The sequence below is a fragment of the Leopardus geoffroyi genome, chromosome A2, assembly GCF_018350155.1.
Source record: "Leopardus geoffroyi isolate Oge1 chromosome A2, O.geoffroyi_Oge1_pat1.0, whole genome shotgun sequence".
Classification (NCBI taxonomy): Eukaryota; Metazoa; Chordata; class Mammalia; order Carnivora; family Felidae; genus Leopardus; species Leopardus geoffroyi.
In genome coordinates, this window is record NC_059331.1 from 119660145 (window position 1) to 119684018 (window position 23874).

The following is a 23874-nucleotide window of genomic DNA, read 5'->3' on the forward strand; positions in this document are numbered from 1 at the left end:
TATAGTTTTAGGTGGACTTTTTAACAGGCTAAATAAATTTTGTTCAATATAGTTTATATTCCCACTCGGGGTAGTAACAATTCCAAAAAGTTTAACTTTACAATTTTACTCCAAACTACCAGCTAAAATGGAAAAGGACAATGTAATTGCTCTCTCGTCCCCACGTGCTCCTGCCTTGCCTGCCTCTCTCTCCTCTCTCTTGCCCTTGTCCACTCGCCCTTGAATGTCATATAAAGTAACTTGTGAATCAAATTTAGGCTATTCCTATTAATTTCAAAATATCCAGTGTTGTTCCATCTATTTCTAATAGAGCCGTATGCAAAATTTAACATGTAAATGCCTTATCACGAAAAGCTGTTGATTTTATACAAGTACTAATAAGAATATAAAAATACAGCCCAATTAAAGATCATGAGAAATCATCAAATATTTCTTAATGCTGTTTTTAAAGGTTTGCTACTAAAGACAAGACATCTCAAAGTCATTATTACGCTGTTGCTTGGATTCCTTTCTCAAAATATCATTCGCTTTTAGAAAAAAATCTCATCCCTACTTAGGATTTTATGTCAAAACAATTCTTTTCACTACTGTAATGTTTGCAGATATCTGACAATCACAAGTAAATCAACTATTCTTCTTCCTCTAGCTGCTTGTCTAATGAAAAAGTGCTGCAAGAAGATGTTTATGGCCTAAAACTACACTTTATAGGTAAAGGGTTAATAAAAATATGGCATTAATGAAGAGAAAAATTCTTTCCCTCCCATTTCTTAATTTTCAGAAAGTTTTACAAACCTATCTTGGCTGGAAAAGCCAATTAACCATTTCAGTGTCTGCCAAGACTGTTTTTCTACTCTTTTAATATATGTACACAGTACATTAAAAATGTTGGTCACTTGAGAACAAGTATTACCCTAACACGTAAGAATTAAGGGAAATGAAATGTAATTAATGATAAAACTATTTGTATGCCCAGCCTCATATTATGTTTCGTTTTTAAAGACCTCCCTAAGAACAATGCCGTCCCAGAGACCACGAGGGATAAACATTCTGATGACCATAACTAACAGTCAATAACTCAATAAAAAAGATGTCAGGGACAAATCTTAAGACTCTTAATACTCCTCTAAAAAAGTCCACATCTCTCACAGTGATACAAGTAATCTGACCTATATACGAAACAACAACAAAAACCTTCTACCTTCAGGTCAAGTTTAAATCACTAGGAAGGAAGACGAGAAGGTAAGTCTGCTGCCATCCCTTCACTGGCCCTAATGGGAGGGTCCTTACTATGAAATGGGCCTCTAAATTTAAAATTGTCACAACTGAAACACCCAAAGCAACGTAAAACAAAATGGAACCATACAGCAAATATAGAGAGGGAAGGATTTAAACTCAACTTACTATACTTTTCATTTGCTAACATTATCAAGCTATCTTTAAGAAAATCAGACATCTAAACAAGAAAAGAAAATCAGACGTCTAGAAAACCACAAATAAGTCTGATAATGGTCTGATGGCAATGACAAGGCCCTCGTCAAATTCGTAATTCCGTTTCCTCCTCCCGCTTTACCCCCAGTGCTATCCAGGGATCACAAGTCAAACAAAATAAAGACATAATACACAACGTATACTGGAACTAATTTCACACTGCTTAGCCATCAACAGATGTTAATAAAAAATAAATTATATAAGGAATAGCTTCAGGGGATTTATTTGCTAAATATACTTTACCTTTATATAAACACCACACGGCAGTTCTGAACTGTGACCAGACCCAATTGTGTCTGGTCTGACTTACATCCTGAATGGCAATTAAAGGACATTAAAAATACCCTAGGATTACTTCAGACAGGACCCCTGCCTTATCCATGCACTTTCCAACATAACCATGTGAAGAGAACACAGTGTCCCTCCACCACAGGACAGAGCCTGGCAGGATCGACCCTGGTAATGGTTACCTGACTGGAAATGTCAATGCAATTAAATGCGCGGCAATTAAAACCTGGCCTGCAGATTTGGAGATGGGGAACTGCAAACTGCAAGAGCGTAAATTCTGAGAAATAAACTAGGTTGTTATTAGCAATAGTAATTATTACTCACGATAAATGATAACAGTAACACAAGCACTGAGTGAACTGATCACCTGGCCTTCTCTAAGCCATTCTTCTACTATTTTCTTAGGAGACAGATTATTAAAGCTGCCTCAACTATGCTACCTTGGGCAGGGAGTCAGCAGTCTTCTCTAAATGTGTTAAGAACTCATTAACACCTTATATAGGGACTCCTGTCTGTGACATGTTGTAGGGAGTCTTAAGCCCGCCAGAGAATGTAAAAAGAGGTTTTTATGGGCACCTCTTCTTAGGGACTAATTTCAAAGAAATCCTTGGAATTTATTTACCAAACATTTCTGAACTACTTGTGCAAACTGGAGAAAATCCTAGGCAAAAAAAAAAAAAAAAAAAGGTATCCTCCAGAGGCAAAAAGGATACTTAATGAATATAAGGCGATAAGTAAAATTGTGGGTAAATGTAAACGGCTGACATAATTAACCCATTTTTAGTGTGCTGGCATTGATGAATTTTAGGTCACTTTCAAGGAAATGCATCTGTCCATCAAACAAAGTTAAGGAAAATTTTTAATTATTTGAGTTACTAAAGCTTTAAATACCACGAAAACAGGCCAAGGAAAGGCTTATTTTAGCTAATATTTTTCGAGACCGAGTAATTCAAGTCTCTCCTACAAAAGTCAATGCCATAAAACGCTCTTTTTAAACTTTTTTTTAATGTTTATTTATTTTTGAGAGAGAGAGAAAAAGAGAGAGAGAGAGTAAGCGGGGGAGGGGCAGAGAAAGGGAGACAGGATCTGAAGAAGGCCCTCTGTACATAGGGCCCAGTGCAGAGCTGGAACCCACAAACTGCAAGCTCATGGCTTGAGCTGAAGTCAGATGCTTAACTGACAGAGCCACCCAGGTGCCACTAAATTCTTTTTTTTTTTTTTTTTTTTTAAGTAATTTCTACGCCCGACGTGGGGCCATCAAGAGTCAAATGCTCTATCGACTGGGCCAGCCAGGCACCCCTGCCACAAAATGCTTTCACATTTTATAATAGAAGGCAGTCATGTAAAAAGAACTAAAAATCATAGTAGTACCGTTCTTTAAAGGGAAGGACTCATGAAAATGAATTATCTTAACCATGTTAAATCAACCTATTTCCAAACATTAAAAAATAAAATCTTCCTGAGGTTAAGACTAAAATGTAAGAGTAAATGCCGCACACAATACTACTGTTTAATCGAACAGCTTGTGACAACTTGAAAAAAAGACCTCTTGGGATAGCCCTTCCCTCTCCACACATCATATACCCACGCAAATTCAGTTGTATGAAATTTGGTGAAAGCATTTACTTTTGGACAGAAATAGCAATGCTGCAGCCCAAAGGCAAGTAAATCTGCCAAGTTATAAACCTCTCTAAGAAAATGTTTTAATGAAATGCCAACAAATCCTTAACTATGATGGTGTTAGGTGCCAAAATAGAAATAAGTTTTGTTTTTGTGGTCCCTTTACCCTAAATTAGATACAGATCTGGTGGAAAAACAGTAGATGCCCAGTTCACTGTTTTAAAAACAAGAATGGAGTGTGTGTGAGACTTTCATTGAGGAATTGAGCAAGCAAGTCCAGGACTCTAACAGAAATCCCTTAATAGGTTTTGTGCTCACTACTCCGTGTTCTAAGAACACCTCAAACAAATTACTAAAACTTAACCCAGCCAAATAGAGTATAAAATTTGGGTTCCCGGTAGGGAAACACATACACACCAGTTCAATTATTTAATTTTGACATTAATCCCTAACCGGAGCAATCCGGTGTAGCAAATCAATGAGGCTTGCCAGCTCAGACAGCCTTGGGCTAAGCACAAGTGCCACCTCAGAGTCACTTCAACTCAAGGTCTCTGGGCAACTCTACAGACAGATTAGGCAATCAGTGAGTTTCTTCTTCAATTATTCAAGCACAGTTAAGTGCTGTTAATTACGCCCTTGGAACACACTGAACAGTATTTGGTCATTAGTCACAAACAATAGTTTTTAATTTGCTTTATGTCTAGCATTCATTATACACGAGAGCTGATCAAATTGGAACTAACCTTACAGTAGCAGACCCTCTCCAAAAACAAACAAAAAAGCATGTATCCAAAATGGTGTGACAAAACAACATTTGACTATTAAAGGATTACAACTTTCATACAGATGTGATTTACACAAGATAGAGAAATAGATTAAGGCATCATATCTGAGGCCAGTGTCATGGGCTAACTTACATAACAGCCTAGTTAGCTTTACTTTGATAACCACAGATAAACGAAGGCATGGCGTTAGACATACGGGGAGTCAATTTATAGGTGAGTCAGTTCAATGAACGCTGAATACAATTACCTGCCAAGTCCTGGTGATACAAAGATAAATGTTCTACAAGCCTACCAAGCCTGTTCATACCTCAGAGCCCTTCGAGCAGCTTCCTCCGCGGAAATACCCTTCCCCCAGACTTGTGCCTTCACGTCTCTGCCTCACTGCCACTTCCCCAGAGAAGGCATCCTGTCCACTCTATGTAAAACGACCTTCCCCTTAAGTCTGTGTCATTAACTGTTTACTCTGCCTTTTTTTTTTCTTCATAGGACTTACCATTAAAATTATTTTTGTTCATTTACTCTCTCTAGTCCTACTAACTCATAAGCTCCATGTGACAAAAGACTTTTCATGTTTTCAAAGCACTAACTCCAGCACCTAGACCATACCCACCACATAAAAGTACTCAATAAATGTTTGTTGCATGAAATGAAGAGTGAAGCATGTCCCTTGCAATCAAGGTACTGTCAGCATAATAAAAAGAGTGTATAATCAGAAAACAGTATATAATCTTGCAGGAATTGTATAATAATTTTAAGTACATTTCACTGAAAAAAAACACAAGACCTTCAGTTTTTTTAAACCTTCATTTTTAGAGTTCCTTTCTTTCCCTAAAAGTTCTAGGCTACCCCTAATATCAAGTGAACTTTTTTTTTTTTTTTAATTTTTATTTATTTTGAGGGAGAGAGAGAGACAGAGTGCGAGCAGGGGAGGGGCAGAGAGAGAGGGAGATACAGAATCTGAAGACGGCTCCAGGCTCCAAGCCGACAGCACAGAGCCCGATGTGGGGCTCAAACTTGTGAACCACGAGATCATGACCTGAGCTGAAGTTAGACGCTTAACCAACTGAGCCTAATATCAAGTGAACTTTGAATTTGTTAACAGTATAACAAAAACTGAAACTAAAGGTGATAAGAGAACGGTATGAACTAACAGATTTCCTTTTTTCTTTGCTTAAAGAATAGTCACTAACGAACTGTCAAATCTAATTCCAAATTCCACTAGTTCGTTCCCGTGGATGTAACTGGGAATCAATCACCTATGAGGTTTGTAGTTAACCTTTAACATAAACTTTCCATTTCCAGAACTAAAACTTCTTCTGTTGCCCCAGAATCAACTGTCTAAATCGAATCTGGTATTATTCTTTCTCTATATATCCATACAGGTAAAAGTCAAAGTATTAATAGCCACCCCAGAAAGGACAAAGACAGTATTTCTTTACAACGCCCAACATGTTGCTATGATCAAACTGTTAGTGAAGAGTTCCCTTTCTGGTTGCTAAGTACTGAGAAGACTGCTGTGCTACGTTATTTTGCACTGTGTAACTATTTATACATCATTTTTATTAGTATATTTTCCTAAATCCTAAACTTCTAATGCAAGAACTTCCTCTTTAAGTTGTTCTGAATTACTATTCTACTTCTCTTATCCTACCCCCGCCCTGTGATCATAATCACACTTCCCAATGGCATCTAATATTACAATATAACATTTTGAACACAGTAATTACTTAATATCTTACTGATGTTACAATGCAAGGCAGATACTTGAACTTCAGAGAGAGGTCAATGATCTGGAGATAAATAAGCTGGAGTACAGCCTGGGAGTGAGGAAACAACTGCAGGAAAGCTCAAAATATTTGACATTAATCTTGAAATTAAAAAACTAGAAACCAGAAGATCTTTAATGCAATCCATCATACTTTATTACATGCTCGCCAGGAGATATACACTGGAGATACAAAGTGGAGAAAGACATCTGCCCTCTTCAGAGTCTAGCAGTGGAAGAAACAGGCACAAACAAGAATCACACCATGGTCCTTGCAGCGGCAAAGATACTATACTATGGGGACACAGAAGAAGGGCATGGAAAATAGCTTCACTGCCTTCGGTTATAATCCTGTCAACTCCATCTCCTTAAACCTCAGAACAGATCCTATCCTAGTCACATTCAAACATGTTAGGGATGTGTCAAAATATTACTCTACTTTCTCCTTTTCTGGACATTTATTTGATTAAACAAAACATTGGATCCACATGAGAGACATGAAAGACCCAAAAAACTCTGGTTCTATCCCAACTCATCAGCAGAACAAAAGACTCCTGAGAAGCCAGTTAATAAACATTTCGGGATGGGGTGAATACAATAGGACTATTCTGATCTCTGCAGAGGTCCCCAGATTTGAGAATAATGTCCTCTCAACCACTGCTTCTCAAACGACTGGAACAGAATTGTTAGGCCTCTTCCAGGTTAGAAGCCAATCTCTGTGAGTCAGAAAAGAAGGCAATTCTCCCTTCACCTCCCCACCCAAGGTTTTACTACACGGCAGTGCTAGTTAGTTAGCAAGACAGAAGAGAGAGGACCAGCCACTAGGTAAAATTGTTAGAAATGGTGCAGTAGGCCACTGCTTTGAAAAAGAGAAAGGCCACCACAGGGTGGGACTAAAGGGAGAAAAGCTCTAACAGAGATCTGGGAAGATCCTCAGATTGAGTTGGGAGAGAAGATTCTAGTCTAGATTGGCTATCAAGCTAGAGAACTCTGGGCAAATCACTTAACCTCATTGCGATCTCAATTTCCCATCTGTAAAATAACAAAGTCAAATTAAGTTATTACTAAAGTCCCTTCTACTAGTAAAAATTCTAAGAGCACAAAAGACACTTGAAAGCTATACATACTATTTAATATTGAACTCCAGCAAGTCCATGAAAACACCATAAGATTTACTGAAGTTTTACCAACTTACTTTTCCAGATCTTATGAAATATAGGTATCTCATATCAGCCCACCAGGGTGGCTACTTCAGTAGCATTTAGGCAAACATTCTCCTTTGTAATCAGGAATACAGAGATACAAGTCGGACCAGTCTGCAGCAAACAAAACTCTTTCCTGGACTGGCTTAATAATAAACTTCATTTTAGCGTCTTAGCTTTAGCATTAAAGTTGGCCTTTATGCTGACTGTGGTACTATCATTCTCCTTCAGAAAGGGTTTATGACACTTAAGACTATGTAAGCACAGGCGGCACACTGATCGATCCTTTAGGCAACAAACACTTCTACATAAGAATGGAAATATCAACTATATTGGCTCCATCAGTTATTTACTGCTACGTAACACTCCAAACTTAGTGGGTTTATTTGCTCACAATTCTGTAGATGAGCAATTTGGACAACTGTAGCTGGGCAGTTCATTTGCCTGAGCTCAGTAATACAGCTGCAGTCATCTGGGAAGGGGACTCTGGCTGGATGGTCAAGATGGCCTCACTCATACGCTTGGTGGTTAGTGCCTGTCTCTAGGAGGCTAATCCAGGCTTCTCTATGTGACAGCAGAAAAGTCCCCATGAGCAAGACAGGGCCAAGTGCTTTTCAAGTCTATCCTTGCTTGTAACATTTGCTAACATACCACTGGCCAAAGCAAGTCAGATAGCTCAACTCAGAGTCAATGAGCGAATGGATACACAGAGTGGATTCAGAGATGTGAGTCATTAAAGGTCATTACTGTAACAACGTACCACACTAGCTGTTAGCTATTTTTTAACACTGTAAGGAGATGATGATTTTAGAAAGGACAACTTTCCATTTAGCAATCTTTATTTTCCTCCTCAGATTACGTTAGAATTTTACAGAAAATAATAAAAAAAAAAAATCTAGTCTTGGTCTTGAGCAAATGACTGGTTTCTTCAGTCCAGCCTCTCTAGAAAGTCTCCAGCTAGAAACAAGTCTTCAACTAATTACATATATACGTGTATATTTATGCACACATATGTATGTGTGTGTGCATGCATGTATGTATATGGTATCTGATTACACAGTAATTTTGGAAAATTTGGAAATTATAGAAAATCATAATACCTATAATCCTACCATTCCAAAATACCCAGATCCCCACTATTAATATTTGATATAATAATATGCTTTTAGAATTTTACTACTGACAATCCTTGTCCTCTGAGATGATCATACGATTTTTAAGAATGTTAATGTGGTGAAATAGATTTATAGATTTTCTAACATTAAGTCATTTGTGTACATATGAGATAAAACAAACCTGGTTGTAGTGTTTAATCTCTTTTACGCATGGTTGGATTTAGTTTGCTAATATACTTTTTAAAAATTTTTACTTCTGTATTCATGACTGATATAGACCTAAAATTTTTCTCTCTCATTTCTCTCTCTTTCTGGTTGAAGTATCAGAGTTACACGGGTCTCCAGAATGAGTTGAGCAGTGTTTCCTCTTTTTCTATTGTCTGGAAAAGTTCATAGAAAAACGGACATGATCTGCCCCTTGAAATTCTGGTAACATTCACCTGTAAAAAATCATCTGGGCCTAAAGTTCCCCTTGCAAAATGATTTTTTCTTTTTTACCATTTCCTCAACTTCTTTAACAGTTAAAAGAAGATTCAAGCTAGTTACTCCTTGAATCTGTTCTGAAAAGTTAAATTTTCTAGGAACAGCTCTAGCCCAACCCATAGCAGTTTGGACCAAAAATTCACAACTCTTCAAGGTTGTGACATCCTTTTGTCTGAACTTAGAACAAGCAATGTATTTTGAGCATACGGAATAACAGAAGTGATTTTGTTTTGTTTTTGTTTTCAGTGAGGAAATGGAGACTCCTATAACAGGTCTAAAAATATGTGGATATGTCTTGGGTACCAGAAAATTGTAATTGCTTCTTCTGACAAACAGAAATAGGTGTGCATAGATTTTAGCTGCCACTTACCACCAGAAACAGGGGCATCCATGAAAACTGCTCCCATTTTCTCAACTTCTTTGGCCAATTCTTTTGAAACTGCAGGATCAATAGTACTGGAGTCTATTAATAGTGAGCCCTTCTTCACTTTTCTAAGTAAATAGATAAAAGTAATAGTTTAATTATAGGTTTATAGTTTTAAAAATATAGCTTGCAATTCTGCATAAACATTTCATGCAAACTACCTATAGAATTAGAATCTACTAAAAGTTGCCAGATATCAAGGAGGTCTTTGGTTTAATATTAAAAACATTATTAGAACTGGTTAAAAATCTCAAATTCATTTTCAGATCAATTAAAGTTCAAAGTAAACCCAAACTCTTTCAAACAAACCTAAATAATCTAATAAACTACATGTTATAAATTCTGGTTTTAGGTGAAATACACAATACCATAATAATATAGGTAAGCAATTTAAAACACCTGTTAACTTTAAAAGGTCTATTTGGTAAGATTTAAATTTTTGTTTGTACAATAGCTGGGCTCTTTAAAAAGTATTTTATTTGTCTTTAATAAGCCATGTTGCCAATTTCACATATCCATGTCCTTTCCAGTAGGTAGACTAAACACAACATTGAAATTCAGCCATTTGCTCGAGGGTGGCATATTCGTTAATAATTACAGCTTTTTAAAGATAAAATAAAACATCAAAGAGGCAGAAAGGGAAATATAGGAATGAACCTAGAAATCTCACAAATACAGTTTTTTTGCTCTTTATGGTAAATTTATATATATACGTTGGCAAAGTGGGGAAGCAGTCTTTTCCTCTATCATATTTTACATCAATACTAAATGGCATTCTTATAATAAGACAATTTTGTTTGTACTGTAAGTACAGATTATATCTATCTACATGGTTCCCTTATAATCTATGTCTATCTTCACTGGCTAGGAAACTGACCTAAATTGTAAATTTTTTTTAATTGTAATTTATTTAAAGAGCTATGGCTTACCTTGAATTCAAACTTCCCAAAGTCCTTACTACAGATCAACTAATCCAGATGACACGTAATCATAATTATGATTAGAAAATTAGAAATGAATAAATATAAATACTGAAGAAGAAAATAGAAAATCATTGCTAAAAAACTATTAAAAGAAAGAAAAATCTTTTTATAGAAAAAATAGCATACAAAATGTGATGAACAACCATTTTAAACATATGAATTGATCTGGTCCAAATGCAATGGTATATTCCACAGAAAAGAAATAGCATGCTCTATTACAGGTCACTATAAGTATGTGGAGTTTCACTTGATATAACCTAAAACATAAGAATTATGTTTACCAATAATTAATTTTAATTATGTCATATTAACATTCCTTAGATCTGAAATATATTTTCTTTAATTTGACAGAGAGAGAGAGAGAGAGAGAGAATGCAAGCAGGGCAGAGAGACAGAGGAAGAGAGAGTGAGAGCCCCAAGTAGGTTTCACACTCAGCGCAGAGCCTGATGCAAGGCTTGATTCCAGGACCCTGAGATCATGACTTGAGCTGAAATCAAGAGTCGGATGCTCAACTGACTGAGCCACCCAGGTGCCCCAAGGGTCTTAAATCTTGAAGCAAATGGGAAAGTGTCTCAAAAATTACATATGCACTGAGTGTGGGGAAATGACCCTGACCCAGAAGAAAATAAAGAACCACCCATAAAAAGCAAATTATAGTTCAACGTAAAGCCGCAATATATGAAAGCACTCCCTAGACAAAACTGCTCTGCTAGTTGGCCACCATATTCCTTAGCAAAGAATATTAATAAACAGTTGGTCACCACACAAAAGTTTAGTAACTTTTCCTGAAGAGGCAAATAAGCAGGCAATTAAGCAGGGCCATAACGGGAACAGACTAGATAATGAGACCACTAAGTCACCTCAGGACCACACACACCATGGGCCTCAAGGCTCTGTCCAAAATGAGCGTCTTTCAACCTTCCCTGAAATCTAAACACTTATCTTATCAGTTTTCTAATAGCCAAGTGTCTTTTGCTTGCAAGTTACAATTCAATTTCCAAAAGCCTCAAATTTCACATATTACAGTTTCATGAAATTAAACACTTTCTTTTAGCCCTATGTATGTCTACAGGACCTACCAGTTTGTTCTCTCCTTGCTGAAATTCAACATCAAAACAAGTTAGAAACAGGAACCATAGAGACCAGCAAATTAAATAGGAAATTCAACCACTGTCATTCTAACACAACCACAAGGATTTGGCAATAGGCAGAAATTAACCAAAAGGTTCTCAAAGCCAGAGAAGCTAAGCACTGGCTAGAAAACTCTGACCCAAATTATATTTTATTTAAAGAGCTACTGCTAACCTTTAATTCCAACTTCTCAAAGTTCTTACTACAGATGTACTAACCCAGAGGACATACAATAACTTTTTATAATATAATAAAATGTTAAATAATAGTGTTCTTTCCAATGTTTGGTTTTATTTTTCATAGAAACCTTTTCCTGAATTTCTATAAACCGTAAGAAAATTATGCTTGTAACATTTGTACAGTTTAAAATGCAAGCTTTAAAAGTCTCTTAAACATGTTAGCAATGAAAGCATAAGTTTAATCCAAGAGTTAAGGAAAGAAACAGAAGCAAAAAAAAATTATTCCCAAAAGTCACATTCTTGCTTTCAGTGAAAAAAGAAACCCTTTACAATGAGAGAGAAACCACACCATTCACTTTTCAGAAACAAGAAAACAGTATAGAAAGTGTTAACGAACATCATTGTAATTTCCTAAAGTGTTAACAAATATGAAATTCATGAACTACGGTAACAAGAAAATTTCCACAGTTGAGAAATACATACTTGAGAATTCCATTTGCTCCCGAATAAGCTTCTATTGCATTGATACTGGTGGGCAACATTGTAATAATTCTGTCAGCTTTTTCAGCTACATCTGCTGGGCAAGACACTACCTTTTAAAAAAAAATTACAAAGGCACATTATTTAAATTAAAACGGAGGCAGTTTCAAGAGCCCAAGTAGGATTCACTTTTTATGCACGCTGACAACAGTGACAGTGAATAAAACTAATTTATTTCCAAATGACAAAAAAAAAAAAAAGCTTACTGCCTAAAATAGAGAAGCTATTCCTTACACACATATAGATGCAGTTTCTATGGAATCAAATCTACTGTTTATTTTAAAAAGTGTGAAGTGAGTTGAGGGGGAAAGGGCAAAACCCAACAGTCCTGGGAACAGATGTACTTCTCATGGATTCCTCCAACTTGGGTTCTCAAACAGCATACTTTTTGGTAGATGCTTTGACTAAGAAAAACATCCTAGTGCAACGGGGATGGTAGCTAAAGTATAGGATTCACCGGTGATTTCATAGGCAGCAAAATCCCCCAGTAAAATTTCAAGTCCCGTTTACCACCAGTCTCTAGTCTCCATTTTCAAGGGGGGGGGGGGGGGGGGGGGGGGGAAATGAAGCCTGTACAGAAAAGAAAAGGTCAGGACAAGGACATGAGCACTTAACTGTACCAGCTGTAAGTACCACCATAAAGGCTGAGCGCGCAAGCTACCAGGACACATGTGGAAACTACAGACACAAGACATACAAACGGGCATCAAGGTCCGCTCTCTCACTTCCGCCCTCATTTCTGCCTTATGATGACTACAAACATACCGTAAAGGAAGGTGGCCGTCCATCCTCTGTACGTGTGCATGCATGCACAGATGTACACGCCCTCACCCACGTTCCCCCAAACCCTTGCTCTCTCTCCCACGTGCACCCTGATATGCCTCGCCAGCCAGCTGGCAACCGAAGAGGTCAGAAGAGACTGGGAGTTCACTTCTTGAGTCAAACTCTCCTTTAACAGGAAGAATCCACCACCCCAATTGTGACAAAAGCTCCTCTAAAGGTTTTTCTCTCTTTAAAAAAAGACAAACGGCTACCAGGGGGATAACTGCAGATTTCTCTGTAGAATGGTGTACACATGTATTAAAAATGGACATATTTTCTGCTAGGAAACGTAAGCATACTGGAAATGGGAATGCCTCTGCTTTGCGTATGGCAGAATTATACCTAATGCTTTCTTTTCGTCTTTGATGTGCAGTTGATGAGAGGGAAAGAATGGGAAGGCAGTGTGTGATTTCAATATTGTGAGCTAGAAGTGACCACAATCCAATTTTCCCTAGAAGACTCTTAGCTCCTAAATCAAATTCTAGATGCAGTTTTAACATAATTTCCTAAGTCCTATTTTAAAATTGCAGGCGGTCAAGTATCCTAGCATTCTGTATATTAATATTAAATGATAACATAAAATATCTCACACCCCAAGACAAAAAAACAGATATTCTCTCTCTTTCAGTGTTTCATTCTAAAGGCAATATGGCATTTTAGAGTCTACAGTGCAGCACATTCAACATGTACATTTTGATACCTCATCAGGATTTGCCCTAAAAGTTCTGAAAGAAAAATTTTTTTCCACGCAATTACGAAGAAATACTCCAGTTACGTAAAAACCTTTCCTATGCCCCAACAAATGCTGAGATTCAAAAGAAGGAGACTCTTTGCTGGCAAACGGTTCAAGTGTACTCAAGAAAAACAGCTCAGGAAGATGAGTATAAAAAAAAGAAAAGCTGTAGGAGTCCTATTTCTCTACTCCTGGACTGCATCAAAAAGATGGGTTCCACAGACAGCCTCCTCTGTTCATCCCTCCTTAAATGAAGTAATACAAACAGTGCAAGACGATGGCATACCTTTCAGTGGCCTTTCCTTCCATTATCAGCTCCAACTCTCTTGATCTTTCAGGGACTGCGGTAAGCCCTGAGGTCTAAGAGTCAATTTCAGACTCTCCCTTAGGAATTCGGTGAGTCTCTTCCATTGAAGGAAAGTCGATTTCACCTAGACAACTCCTTGAGAGGTGCCCTCAGGGACACCAACAATTAGTTCACAGATCTAAATGTACTTCACACCTCCAAGCTTCTCATACCCATGAACTGGCAGTGCCTATTCACGCAACTGCCAAGTGCATGGGGTGCCCAATCAGCCCCCTGCATCCCTAGCATCTGCTTCTTGGGATGCCTGGGTTGCCAGAGTACTGCTAACCCCTCAATTATATAGGAAAGTGGTGTCAAAGCTCACAGGTCCGGAAAAAACACACAATGATACTGATAGCTGGAATGTCACCACTGCACTGGCCACAACTGCTCCGTATCTAATGACTACCTACATTTGGTACATTATAACAGTCTCTAATTTGCACTACAGAAGGCGTGTTTATCAGACAGATAGACAGACATGTGTGTCCAGCTATTCAAATCATCTTGACTTCCACGTGATGTCTTCAAGCCTCTGAAGTAATTGACAAAATTTGGCCATGACTCAAAAGCTGGGGGGCGGGCGGCGGGGGGACGACAAACCTTGTTGCCAGTCTGACACTAACCACAGAAGTCTTTAGGAGCCAAACTAATTAGAGTCCCTTCAATTACATTTACTAATTGAATGGATAAGCAAAGACAGCATGGATCACTGAAAGGAACACTAATTTGGGAAGCTAGAGACCCAAGTTTAATTTTTTTTTTAATGTTTATTATTTATTTGAGAGAGAGAGAGAGAGAGAGAGAGACAGAGAGAGACAGAGAGAGGGCGACAGAGGGGCAGAGAAAAAGGGAGACACAGAATCCAAAGCAGACTCTAGGCCCTGAGCTGTCAGCACAGAGCCTGACAAGGGGCTTGAACCCACCACCCGTGAGACTATGACCTGAGCCGATGTTGGATGCTTAACCGACTGAGCCACCCAGGCACCCCCAGAGACCCAGGTTTAGTTGCAGCTCAGCCACTAAGCCAATGTGTGACTTTGTGCAGATAACTTAACCTCTCTGGCTTCAGTTTCTGAATCTACAAGAATAGTGATTTGGGTTCTCTTCAAGGGTTTCTATCCCAGAGTAGAAAGGAAACTTAGGCAAAGAAATTTTCACATTTAGTAACCTTAGGTTCTTGGAAGGTATAGCCTCGGTGGAAGAGGTTGGATAGGCTGCATCTACAGTGGTCAGTACAAAGGTCCAGCATTGTTAGCAAGATGCTTCTACACCTCCCTGTCTGACTCTGGGCCATGGCTCTGCCCTGCCATAACCATGTAGACAGATCTCTTGCTAATTCCAACTGCCTCACTCTTAAATTATTATGAATTAAGATGTCTCTATTTTTCCATTGTCTCAATTTTAAGTATAGGAGAGTTGTTCCCATGTGTATCACAATATCTTTAGTCTTTAAGAATTTTTGTCGCCTGGGAATGCAAGTTGGTGCAGCCACTCTGGAAAACAGTATGGAAATACCCTACGACCCAGCAATTTCACTACTAGGTATTTATCCAAGGGATACAGGGGTGCTGTTTTGAAGGGACACATGCACCCCAGTGCTTAGAGCAGCACTATCGACAATAGCCAAAGTATGGAAAGAGCCCAAATGTCCACTGATGGATGAATGGATAAAGATAATGTGGTATACATATACAATGGAGTATTACTTGGCAATCAAAAAGAATGAAATTTGCCATTTGCAACTACATGGATGGAACCGGAGGGTATTATGCTAAGTGAAATTAGTCAGAGAAAGACAAATATCATATGACTTCACTCACATGAGGACTTTAAGAGACAAAACAGATGAACATAAGGGAAGGGAAACAAAAATAATATAAAAACAGGGAGGGGGACAAAACAGAAGAGACTCTTAAATATGGAGAACAAACAGAGGGTTACTGGAGGGGTTGTGGGAGAGGGGATGGGTTAAACGGGTAAGGGGCATTAAGGAATCTACTCCTGAAATCATTGTCGCACTATATGCTAACTAATTTGGGTGTAAATTTAAAAAATAAATCAATTAATTAAATTTTTTTTAATGTTTTTTAAAAAAGAATTTTTGTCGCCTATTTCTCTGGATTTAGGTTCATCTGTATGCCAGGACCCATCAATGGCATGTAATGGTATGTAATACAGAGAAGAAGGGATGAATTAAAGACAAAATCTGCTTTGCTGGGCTGGGGGAAGGAGGGAGGATGAAAGCATGTAGGCCCAGAGTAATCTAAAGGAACAGCACCTCCTTTTCACATAACCATCGGAAGCAGACAACTATTCACTCCGCATTTTTTAATCTTTCCAAATAGAAAAGCATACTGTTACTTCAAAATTACACTACACTTGAAAAACTGACAAAAACAGTTTGTGCCTACATCTTGAAACATTTGGTCAACCATGATGGAGCCCACTCAGCAAGAGGCTTTTAAAGTTCTCATTTAACAAGAACCGAGTGGATGCCAGCTTACATCCCAAGAGAATTACTTAACCATACATGCTCGGCCTTACAACCCAGGAATAACAAGATGAAGTTTCCAAGTTTTTAAAGAGAAAACAAAAGAAGAGACCATCTAATTAAGCCTCGTTCATCCAGCAGAAAATGCACACAGAAATGATATAAGTCCCAAGCCTTTTGGCATAGGTCAGCAGCATCTCCAAGGAAATTCCTAGACAACAAAAATGAAAATGAAGCACAAGTCGTATACCCTTGATGCTACTGCTTAAAAAGAGAAATCAGTATCTTTTGCAAAATAAAAGTGGGACGGAAGGAACAGACCAGAATATATCCTTAACCTGGGATGCTGTCAACTCACTTTATCTCCTAGTTCGGTTTGAATTTTTCCCATCATTCTTTCATTTAAAAATATGTCTCTAGCTCTCTTCCAAAGCACTCTGGACTCAGTGATGACACCAAGGTGGTAGAGATATAACAACCACCATAACGACAGCAAAGACAGCACTTTCTATGTGTCAGGTTCTCCAGGACCAAAGTCACACAGCCAGCATATAGTAGAGCCGAGATTTAAGCCCAGGCAGAGCTTAAACCCTCCAGGGTTTATATTTTTATATCACCGAATTCACAATTTATCAATTCATGATTTCTAACATACAAAAGCTTGATAACTACCATGGGTTACATTCTCATAAAAGATTCTAAAAGCTGAAATGATGCATCATTGTAGGTTAAACCTGAGTTTCCAACAGAAATAGGGATATGATAAAAGGATATTGAAAGAGGAATGCCCACATTTTTATGGAAATGACCACAAATAACATATTTAACCAATTTAAATGCCCTTTCAAAATAGGTCAACCTTGGGGCGCCTGGGTGGCGCAGTCGGTTAAGCGTCCGACTTCAGCCAGGTCATGATCTCGCGGTCCGGGAGTTCAAGCCCCGCGTCGGGCTCTGGGCTGATGGCTCAGAGCCTGGAGCCTGTTTCCGATTCTGTGTCTTCTTCTCTCTCTGCCCCTCCCCCGTTCATGCTCTGTCTCTCTCTGTCCCAAAAATAAATAAACGTTGAAAAAAAAAAAAAATTAAAAAAAAAAAAAAATAGGTCAACCTTTTTTTATTTTATAAATTTTTTTTTAATGTTTATTCATTTTTGAGAGACAGACAGAGCATGAGTGGGGAAGGGGCAGAGAGAGAGGGAGACACAGAATGTGAAGCAGGCTCCAGGCTCTGAACTGACAGCACAGAGCCCAACGCGGGGCTCGAACTCATGAACCGTGAGATCACGACCTGAGCCGACGTCGGACGCTCTACCGACTGAGCCACCCAGGCGCCCCCAACTTTTTTTATTTTAATGAACTCTGTGCCCAACGTGGGGCTTGAACTCACGACCCCAAGATCAAGAGTCGCATGCTCTACCGACTGAGCCAGCCAGGCACCCCTAGAATAGGTTAACATTTAAGGGCACAAATACATTGATTAAATACCATCAAACATGTCAAAGATTTTTATCATGTCAAGTTTTTATTTCCTTCATAACCCATCTAGGGTTCCTTCATAACCCTTCTACCACTAGCTAAGGCTTGAAGCAGGATCAGAACATTCTAAAGCATTTCTTCAGCTGATACAGCAGGTGTCCATCTTGCACCTTGAGGAGAGGGGTGAGCCGCTGAGCAAAGCAGAGACAAGAGACAGACAGAAAGGAATCTGATTACACCTGTGCCCAAAATTCGACTATGCGTCGGACCACTCGCCCAACTCTAGGTTACATCAAATGCCAAATCCCCACTTTTTGCTTTTTAAAAAAGAAAAAGCACTTCTTCGAGGAAATGTCCAAAGATCGTTAGAACCAGCTGGTTGCTTTTTGATCCAGATATCTCTATTTTGGGACTTTCTCTCCCTACAAATTTCCCACTGAAAGCACAGTCAACATTAGAAACCAACTAGCCAGTCTGTGCAATCTTTGTGGGGGGTGGGACGGGGCGGGGGGGAGACTTGTTTTCTTTGGCTGCCATTTTATCAGCTTCACCTGATACAGCAATATTGGGAGAAAGGCAGGGGACACGTGTTCTCAAAACGTAAGCGTCAACACAAATAGGCTCTGAACTGTTGAACCATTAAACCTTCCGTTACACTGTTGTGCACGGCGGCAAGAAGTTTCAAGATTTTCACCTACATTTTTCCATCCCATTCCAAATCTGGCCTTTGCTTTTTTAGTAGCAGAATGAAACTCATTGTTTCTTTTGCTCAACATTTTACAAATTTAAACATAGCTATGAAATAATAACACTGACACTTCAATATACCAGAACTTATTCATTCATGTTAACATTACCTTTCAAAGTAGTGCTCTTAGGAAATCACACTTGTTCAAAGGACACTGCCACCATCCAAAATGTTGTTTAGGCTGCCGGCACACATCACTTATCAACAAACGTCTTCATTTTATTATGGCATGGTATTTTCCTCTCAGGCCCAAAGCTTTCTTAGCCTTTATCTTTCTCCTTTCATTCACCGAAGTTTCACATTCTCCTAAAGTCCACTGCTCTTACAATCAACACTCAGAGGACCTCACAGAGCCAAGGTCTTAGGGGAACCTGAGATGTGAGGGAGAGAAGATGTGGGAACAGAGCATTCTCTCTTTCGGGCTGTTGCCTCAGTGTGAACCATCCACAGAACTTTTCCCACCGTGTGCCGGGGGCAGGGATGGGAGCTACAGACAAGAGGCTGAGGCAAGTCTTCACTCTTCACTAATCTGGGAGGAGTAGCTGCCCAGAATCCATCTTCTTTCCTTCCTCACACCCACTTATGTATCTCAAGGAAGAGGGGGGGAAAGGAAAATCCAATGACTAGTCTCTGTCCTAGAATCTTCTCGTTTCTATTTAGGGATCTGAGAGATCCTGTCTCTGTGACTTTCATTTCAGTCTATGCCATTTCTGTTTGGAGGTAAGCAAAGATTATCTACAATATTTTTATAGTTCCTGTGTGAAATGAAAGGACTCTGAACAGTTAATTATTCGTTCCTCATCAAAAACTGCTTCAGTACTTTATTAAAGTCCAAACACAATTTTAAAGAAACTCTCTTGTCATATTATTTAGTCTGGCCACCTGAGATGCACCTAATACCCTGCCACATCCAACTCAACCTGTTTCATTCTCCACAGCACTACGTGCACGGCTAGAGTAGGTATTCGACCTGTATGTGCTGCCCTAAGGTAGAAATCTCTAGAAACCGAAACTTGCTCTGTGCATAAGCATTACATTTCTTAGCATTTCCATCAAGTCTATCATCCAGAAGTGAGCTTTTTAATTTTATTTTTCGTCTTGCTGTTTTCTGTATCTCTCAGGAAATTTTTAGTATTCTCTGGGCTTACACTCAGCTCTTAAATTACCACTCTACAACTTGTACAAGAATTTCCTTCAAATCTCAAAAAACAAAACTCCAAATTCATGTTACTAATACATGATCTCCCATCACGTGAGTTATTGATAAACTTTAACAAATCCAAATAAGACCTGACCAGTGGATGCTATCATCTAACAGGATATATTCTAGTCCAAATATTCTTGAAATGATAGCCTAAAAACAAAACACTAGAGGTCTGTCCTAACTCAGCTCTGTAATCCATTAGGGCACACAGTGTTTCTAGGTTGTCTCCTGGTTTATGGCCAATAACATATTTATTCATAAAGTGCTGCCATAAAATATTTATGAAGTACATTCACATATATTCTCTCCTTTAAGCCTCATACTCTAATGACATAGGTTGTCCACATTCCCATTTTACAGATGAGGAAATCAGCGGAGGTGAACTAACTTGCCCCCACTAAGACAGCAGGGAAGTATCTAAGCTGGGATTCAAACTAAGTTTTCTATCCCTAAGCCTATTTTTTCTTTATTGCGAAGTTATTTTTTTATTTTGTTTAAGTTTAGTCTCAGGTTAGCTAACATACAGTATTATCCTGGCTTCAGGAGTAGATTCCCATGATTCGTCACTTGCATACAACACCAGGGTTCATCCCAAGTGCCCTCCTCAATGCCCACCCCCCATTCCCCCTCCTCCCCCAAGCTCCACCCCCATCAACCCTCAGTTTGTTCTCTGTATTTATGAGTGTCTCATGTTTTGCCTCCCCCTCTGTTTTTATCTCATTTTTCCTTCCCTTCCTGTATGGTCATCTGTTAAGTTTCTCAAATTCCACATATAAGTGAAATCATATGATATCTATCTTTCTCTGACTCATTTAGCTTTGCATAATACCATCCAGTTCCATCCACGTTGTTGTAAATGACAAGATCTCATTCTTTTAAATCAATGACACGTATTTCCATTGTGTATGTATGTGTATATACACCACATCTTCTTTATCCATTCATCAGTTGATGGACATTTGGGCTTTTTCCATAATTTGGCTATTGAAAATAACACCTAAGCCTATTCTTGTCCTAAGACAAATTGTGCCCTCAATAACATAGGAAGCTACTTCCACCAAACTATCTGGTTTCACAGCACAGTCCATAATGCTACTGAAAGAAAACTAATACAGAGCCAAAGCAAGCCCCTTTGACCTAACCTGGGAAACGCTCCAAGTCACCTGCCCAAGAATAGATCCCCCTCAATCTTTGTTGCACACCTGAATGTTGGATCAAAGTTAACAACAACAATATACATATATATATGTGTATATATATATATAAAACAACAAATACATAATACGTATAAAATTAACAGTGAAATAGGTTTACAATTCCATTGGGTATACTCCTAAGTTGTCACTTATTGAAACATACATTTATTTTTAATTTTTATTTATTTTTTTAATGTTTATTTATTTTTGAGAGAGACAGAGTGCAAGTGGGGGAGGGGCAGAGAGAGCGGGAGACACAGAATCCCAAGCAGGCTCCAGGCTCTGAACTGTCAGCACAGAGCCTGACGTGGGGCTCAAACCCACGAACCATGAGACCATGACCTGAGCCGAAGGTGGACGCCCAACCAAGCTATCCAGGCACCCCTATTTTTAAACATTAAAATCTACAACAAATATAAAGAAAAGGCCTTACCTGTTCACCTGCCTCTTGAAACTCTTTGCATGCATCAGGGAACACATCATAAATAATGAGTGGATAGCCATGTTTCATGAGATTTTTTGCCATTGGATTCCCCATGTTGCCCAGTCCAATGAATCCAACTGGAGTCTTAGATGCCATTGACCTAGAACACACTGATTTCAATAAATTACTTTCAACAGAGGCAGTGACATTTTTTTATTGTAAACATTCATTCAATATCAGAAAGTCAATTGTTGTTTTTATTTTGTTTTAATGTTTTATTTTTTTAAGGTTTATTTATTTTTGAAAGAGAGAGAGGGAGGCAGAGTGAGAGCTGGAGATGGGCAGAGGGAGAGACACAGAACCAAAGCAGGCTCCAGGCTCTGAGCTGTTAGCACAGAGCCTGACACAGGGCTCGAACTCACGAACTGTGAGATCATGACCTGAGCCAAAGTCAGATGCTTAACCGACTGAGCCAATCGCCCCTATATGTTTTCTATTTAAAAGAATTTTTTTTGTTAAATGCTAGTTTTAAACTAATCATCTAATCACATTTAAAGACATCAACCATGGGGGCCGCCTGGGTGGCTCAGTCAGTTAAGTATCTGACTCTTGATCTCCGTTCAGGTCATGATCTCATGGTTTGAGAGTTTGAGCCCCACAAGGGGCTCTGCACTGATAATGTGGAGCTTGCTTGGGATTCTCTCTCTCTCTCCTTCTCTCTCTGCCCCTCCCCTGCTTCCTCTCTCTCTTTCAAAATAAATAAACTTCAAAAAATAAAGACATCAACCATGTACGGACACACTTCTTATTTAGTTCTGCAGGAAACAACTACATAGTTTTAAGCACTCTCTCCTGCTTTCGACCTCTATAACATCCCTTTATCATTTTTAACAATAAATTTTAAAAGGTTATCATTTCTTTTTTTTTTTTTTTTTCAACGTTTATTTATTTTTTTTGGGACAGAGAGAGACAGAGCATGAACGGGGGAGGGGCAGAGAGAGAGGGAGACACAGAATCAGAAACAGGCTCCAGGCTCTGAGCCATCAGCCCAGAGCCCGACGCGGGGCTCGAACTCACGGACCGCGAGATCGTGACCTGGCTGAAGTCGGACGCTTAACCGACTGCGCCACCCAGGCGCCCCAAAAGGTTATCATTTCTAAAATGTTAAGTACTTTAACTATTACATGAAGTATTCTAGATTCCCCATATCTATATTATCTCCTTTAAATGTGTATGAAACACTGAAGATATTCAATAAAACATCTATCTTGGACAAGGTCCAAGAATGGAAAAGTTTTTTTACCTTCCTACACCCACATTGATGGAAACCACCCCCTCCAATGGTATTTTAAGCATCTTAGTAAAATGTTAAACCCAGGAGAATGTATTTCAACTAAGTCACCAGTTTATGAATTGGGTTCTAGGAAAGAAGACAGGGATGCTTCCATGGGCCTTAAATGGCAAGGGTAACAGTTTCAGTGGCTGGGGTTAACAACTCCATGCACTTTCAGAGGAGTGGCATTTCCATTTATAGGAAAAAAAAAATTGTTTTTAAAGAGCTGCATGCAAGTTTTGTTTCAGTTGATTTTTTTTTTTCACAAAAGGCCTTTTGAAACCATAGTGGGGCACACAATTCAAAGTAATGCCTTTTGAAAGAGAGAGCAAAGGGACTTTGCATTGCCATGAAAATAACCTTAGACACTCTTTCTTCATTTCTAGATTTAGGACTCCACTCAACAAATATTTACTGCATGAAATACTATGATAGAGTTCAAAGATAGACAGAAGCGAGACACATACAGTCCTTGCCCTCGAAAAGCTCCCAGACTACTGAGAGAAGTAACTCCACTCGCCCTTTCCCTGGTCATTCCCAGCTTTATTTCTCCTGTCTCCCAAAGACTCCCATGATAAAACTGTGTAGCGTACCAACTAATCACTGTCACCCTTTCAGTTCCAGGTCCTCTCGACTGATGAATCCCTGCTCTTCCTTCAATTTAATCTAAATGCAATTAGCCTGACTGAAAGCAAATTATTTGAAGCCCTAAAGCTTAAGAAATAGAGGTCTTCCGGGGCACCTAGCTGGGTCAGCTGGTGGAGAGTGTGACTCTGGATCTGGATCTTGTGAGTTCAAGCCCCACATTATAGAGATTACTTAAAAATAAAATCTTAAAAAAAAAAAGAAAAGAAAAAGAAATAGAGGTCTTCTTGGGTTAGAAGCTTATTTAATTCCTACACTTGATGACTGACTCTAACATTTCTGTTAAATATGGGCATTATTCTTGTGCAGCATCACCTTAGCAGTGCTAAGTTTAACACAGTGGGTATAATAGGAGTCCTGTGTCTGACTTTCTGGTCCACCAGGGGTTCAATGACAGAGAAATGACACCTAATTGAAATTTTATTTTGATATTAAATAGATGAGAAGTATACT

At 38.7% G+C, this 23874-nt stretch overlaps 1 protein-coding gene across 2 annotated transcripts in view; it reads right to left on the reverse strand.

Annotated features, from left to right (window-relative positions):
• HIBADH (3-hydroxyisobutyrate dehydrogenase) overlaps positions 1 to 23874 on the reverse strand; it is a 114848-nt gene that overhangs the window by 80205 nt on the left and 10769 nt on the right. For both annotated transcript variants that reach the window (XM_045495167.1, XM_045495166.1), the window contains exons 2-4: positions 21453 to 21613; positions 11948 to 12057; positions 9117 to 9238 (exon numbers count right to left, since the gene is read on the reverse strand). In XM_045495167.1, the coding sequence (XP_045351123.1) occupies positions 9117 to 9238; positions 11948 to 12057; positions 21453 to 21613 (393 nt within the window). The remainder of the gene's footprint in view (positions 1 to 9116; positions 9239 to 11947; positions 12058 to 21452; positions 21614 to 23874) is intronic.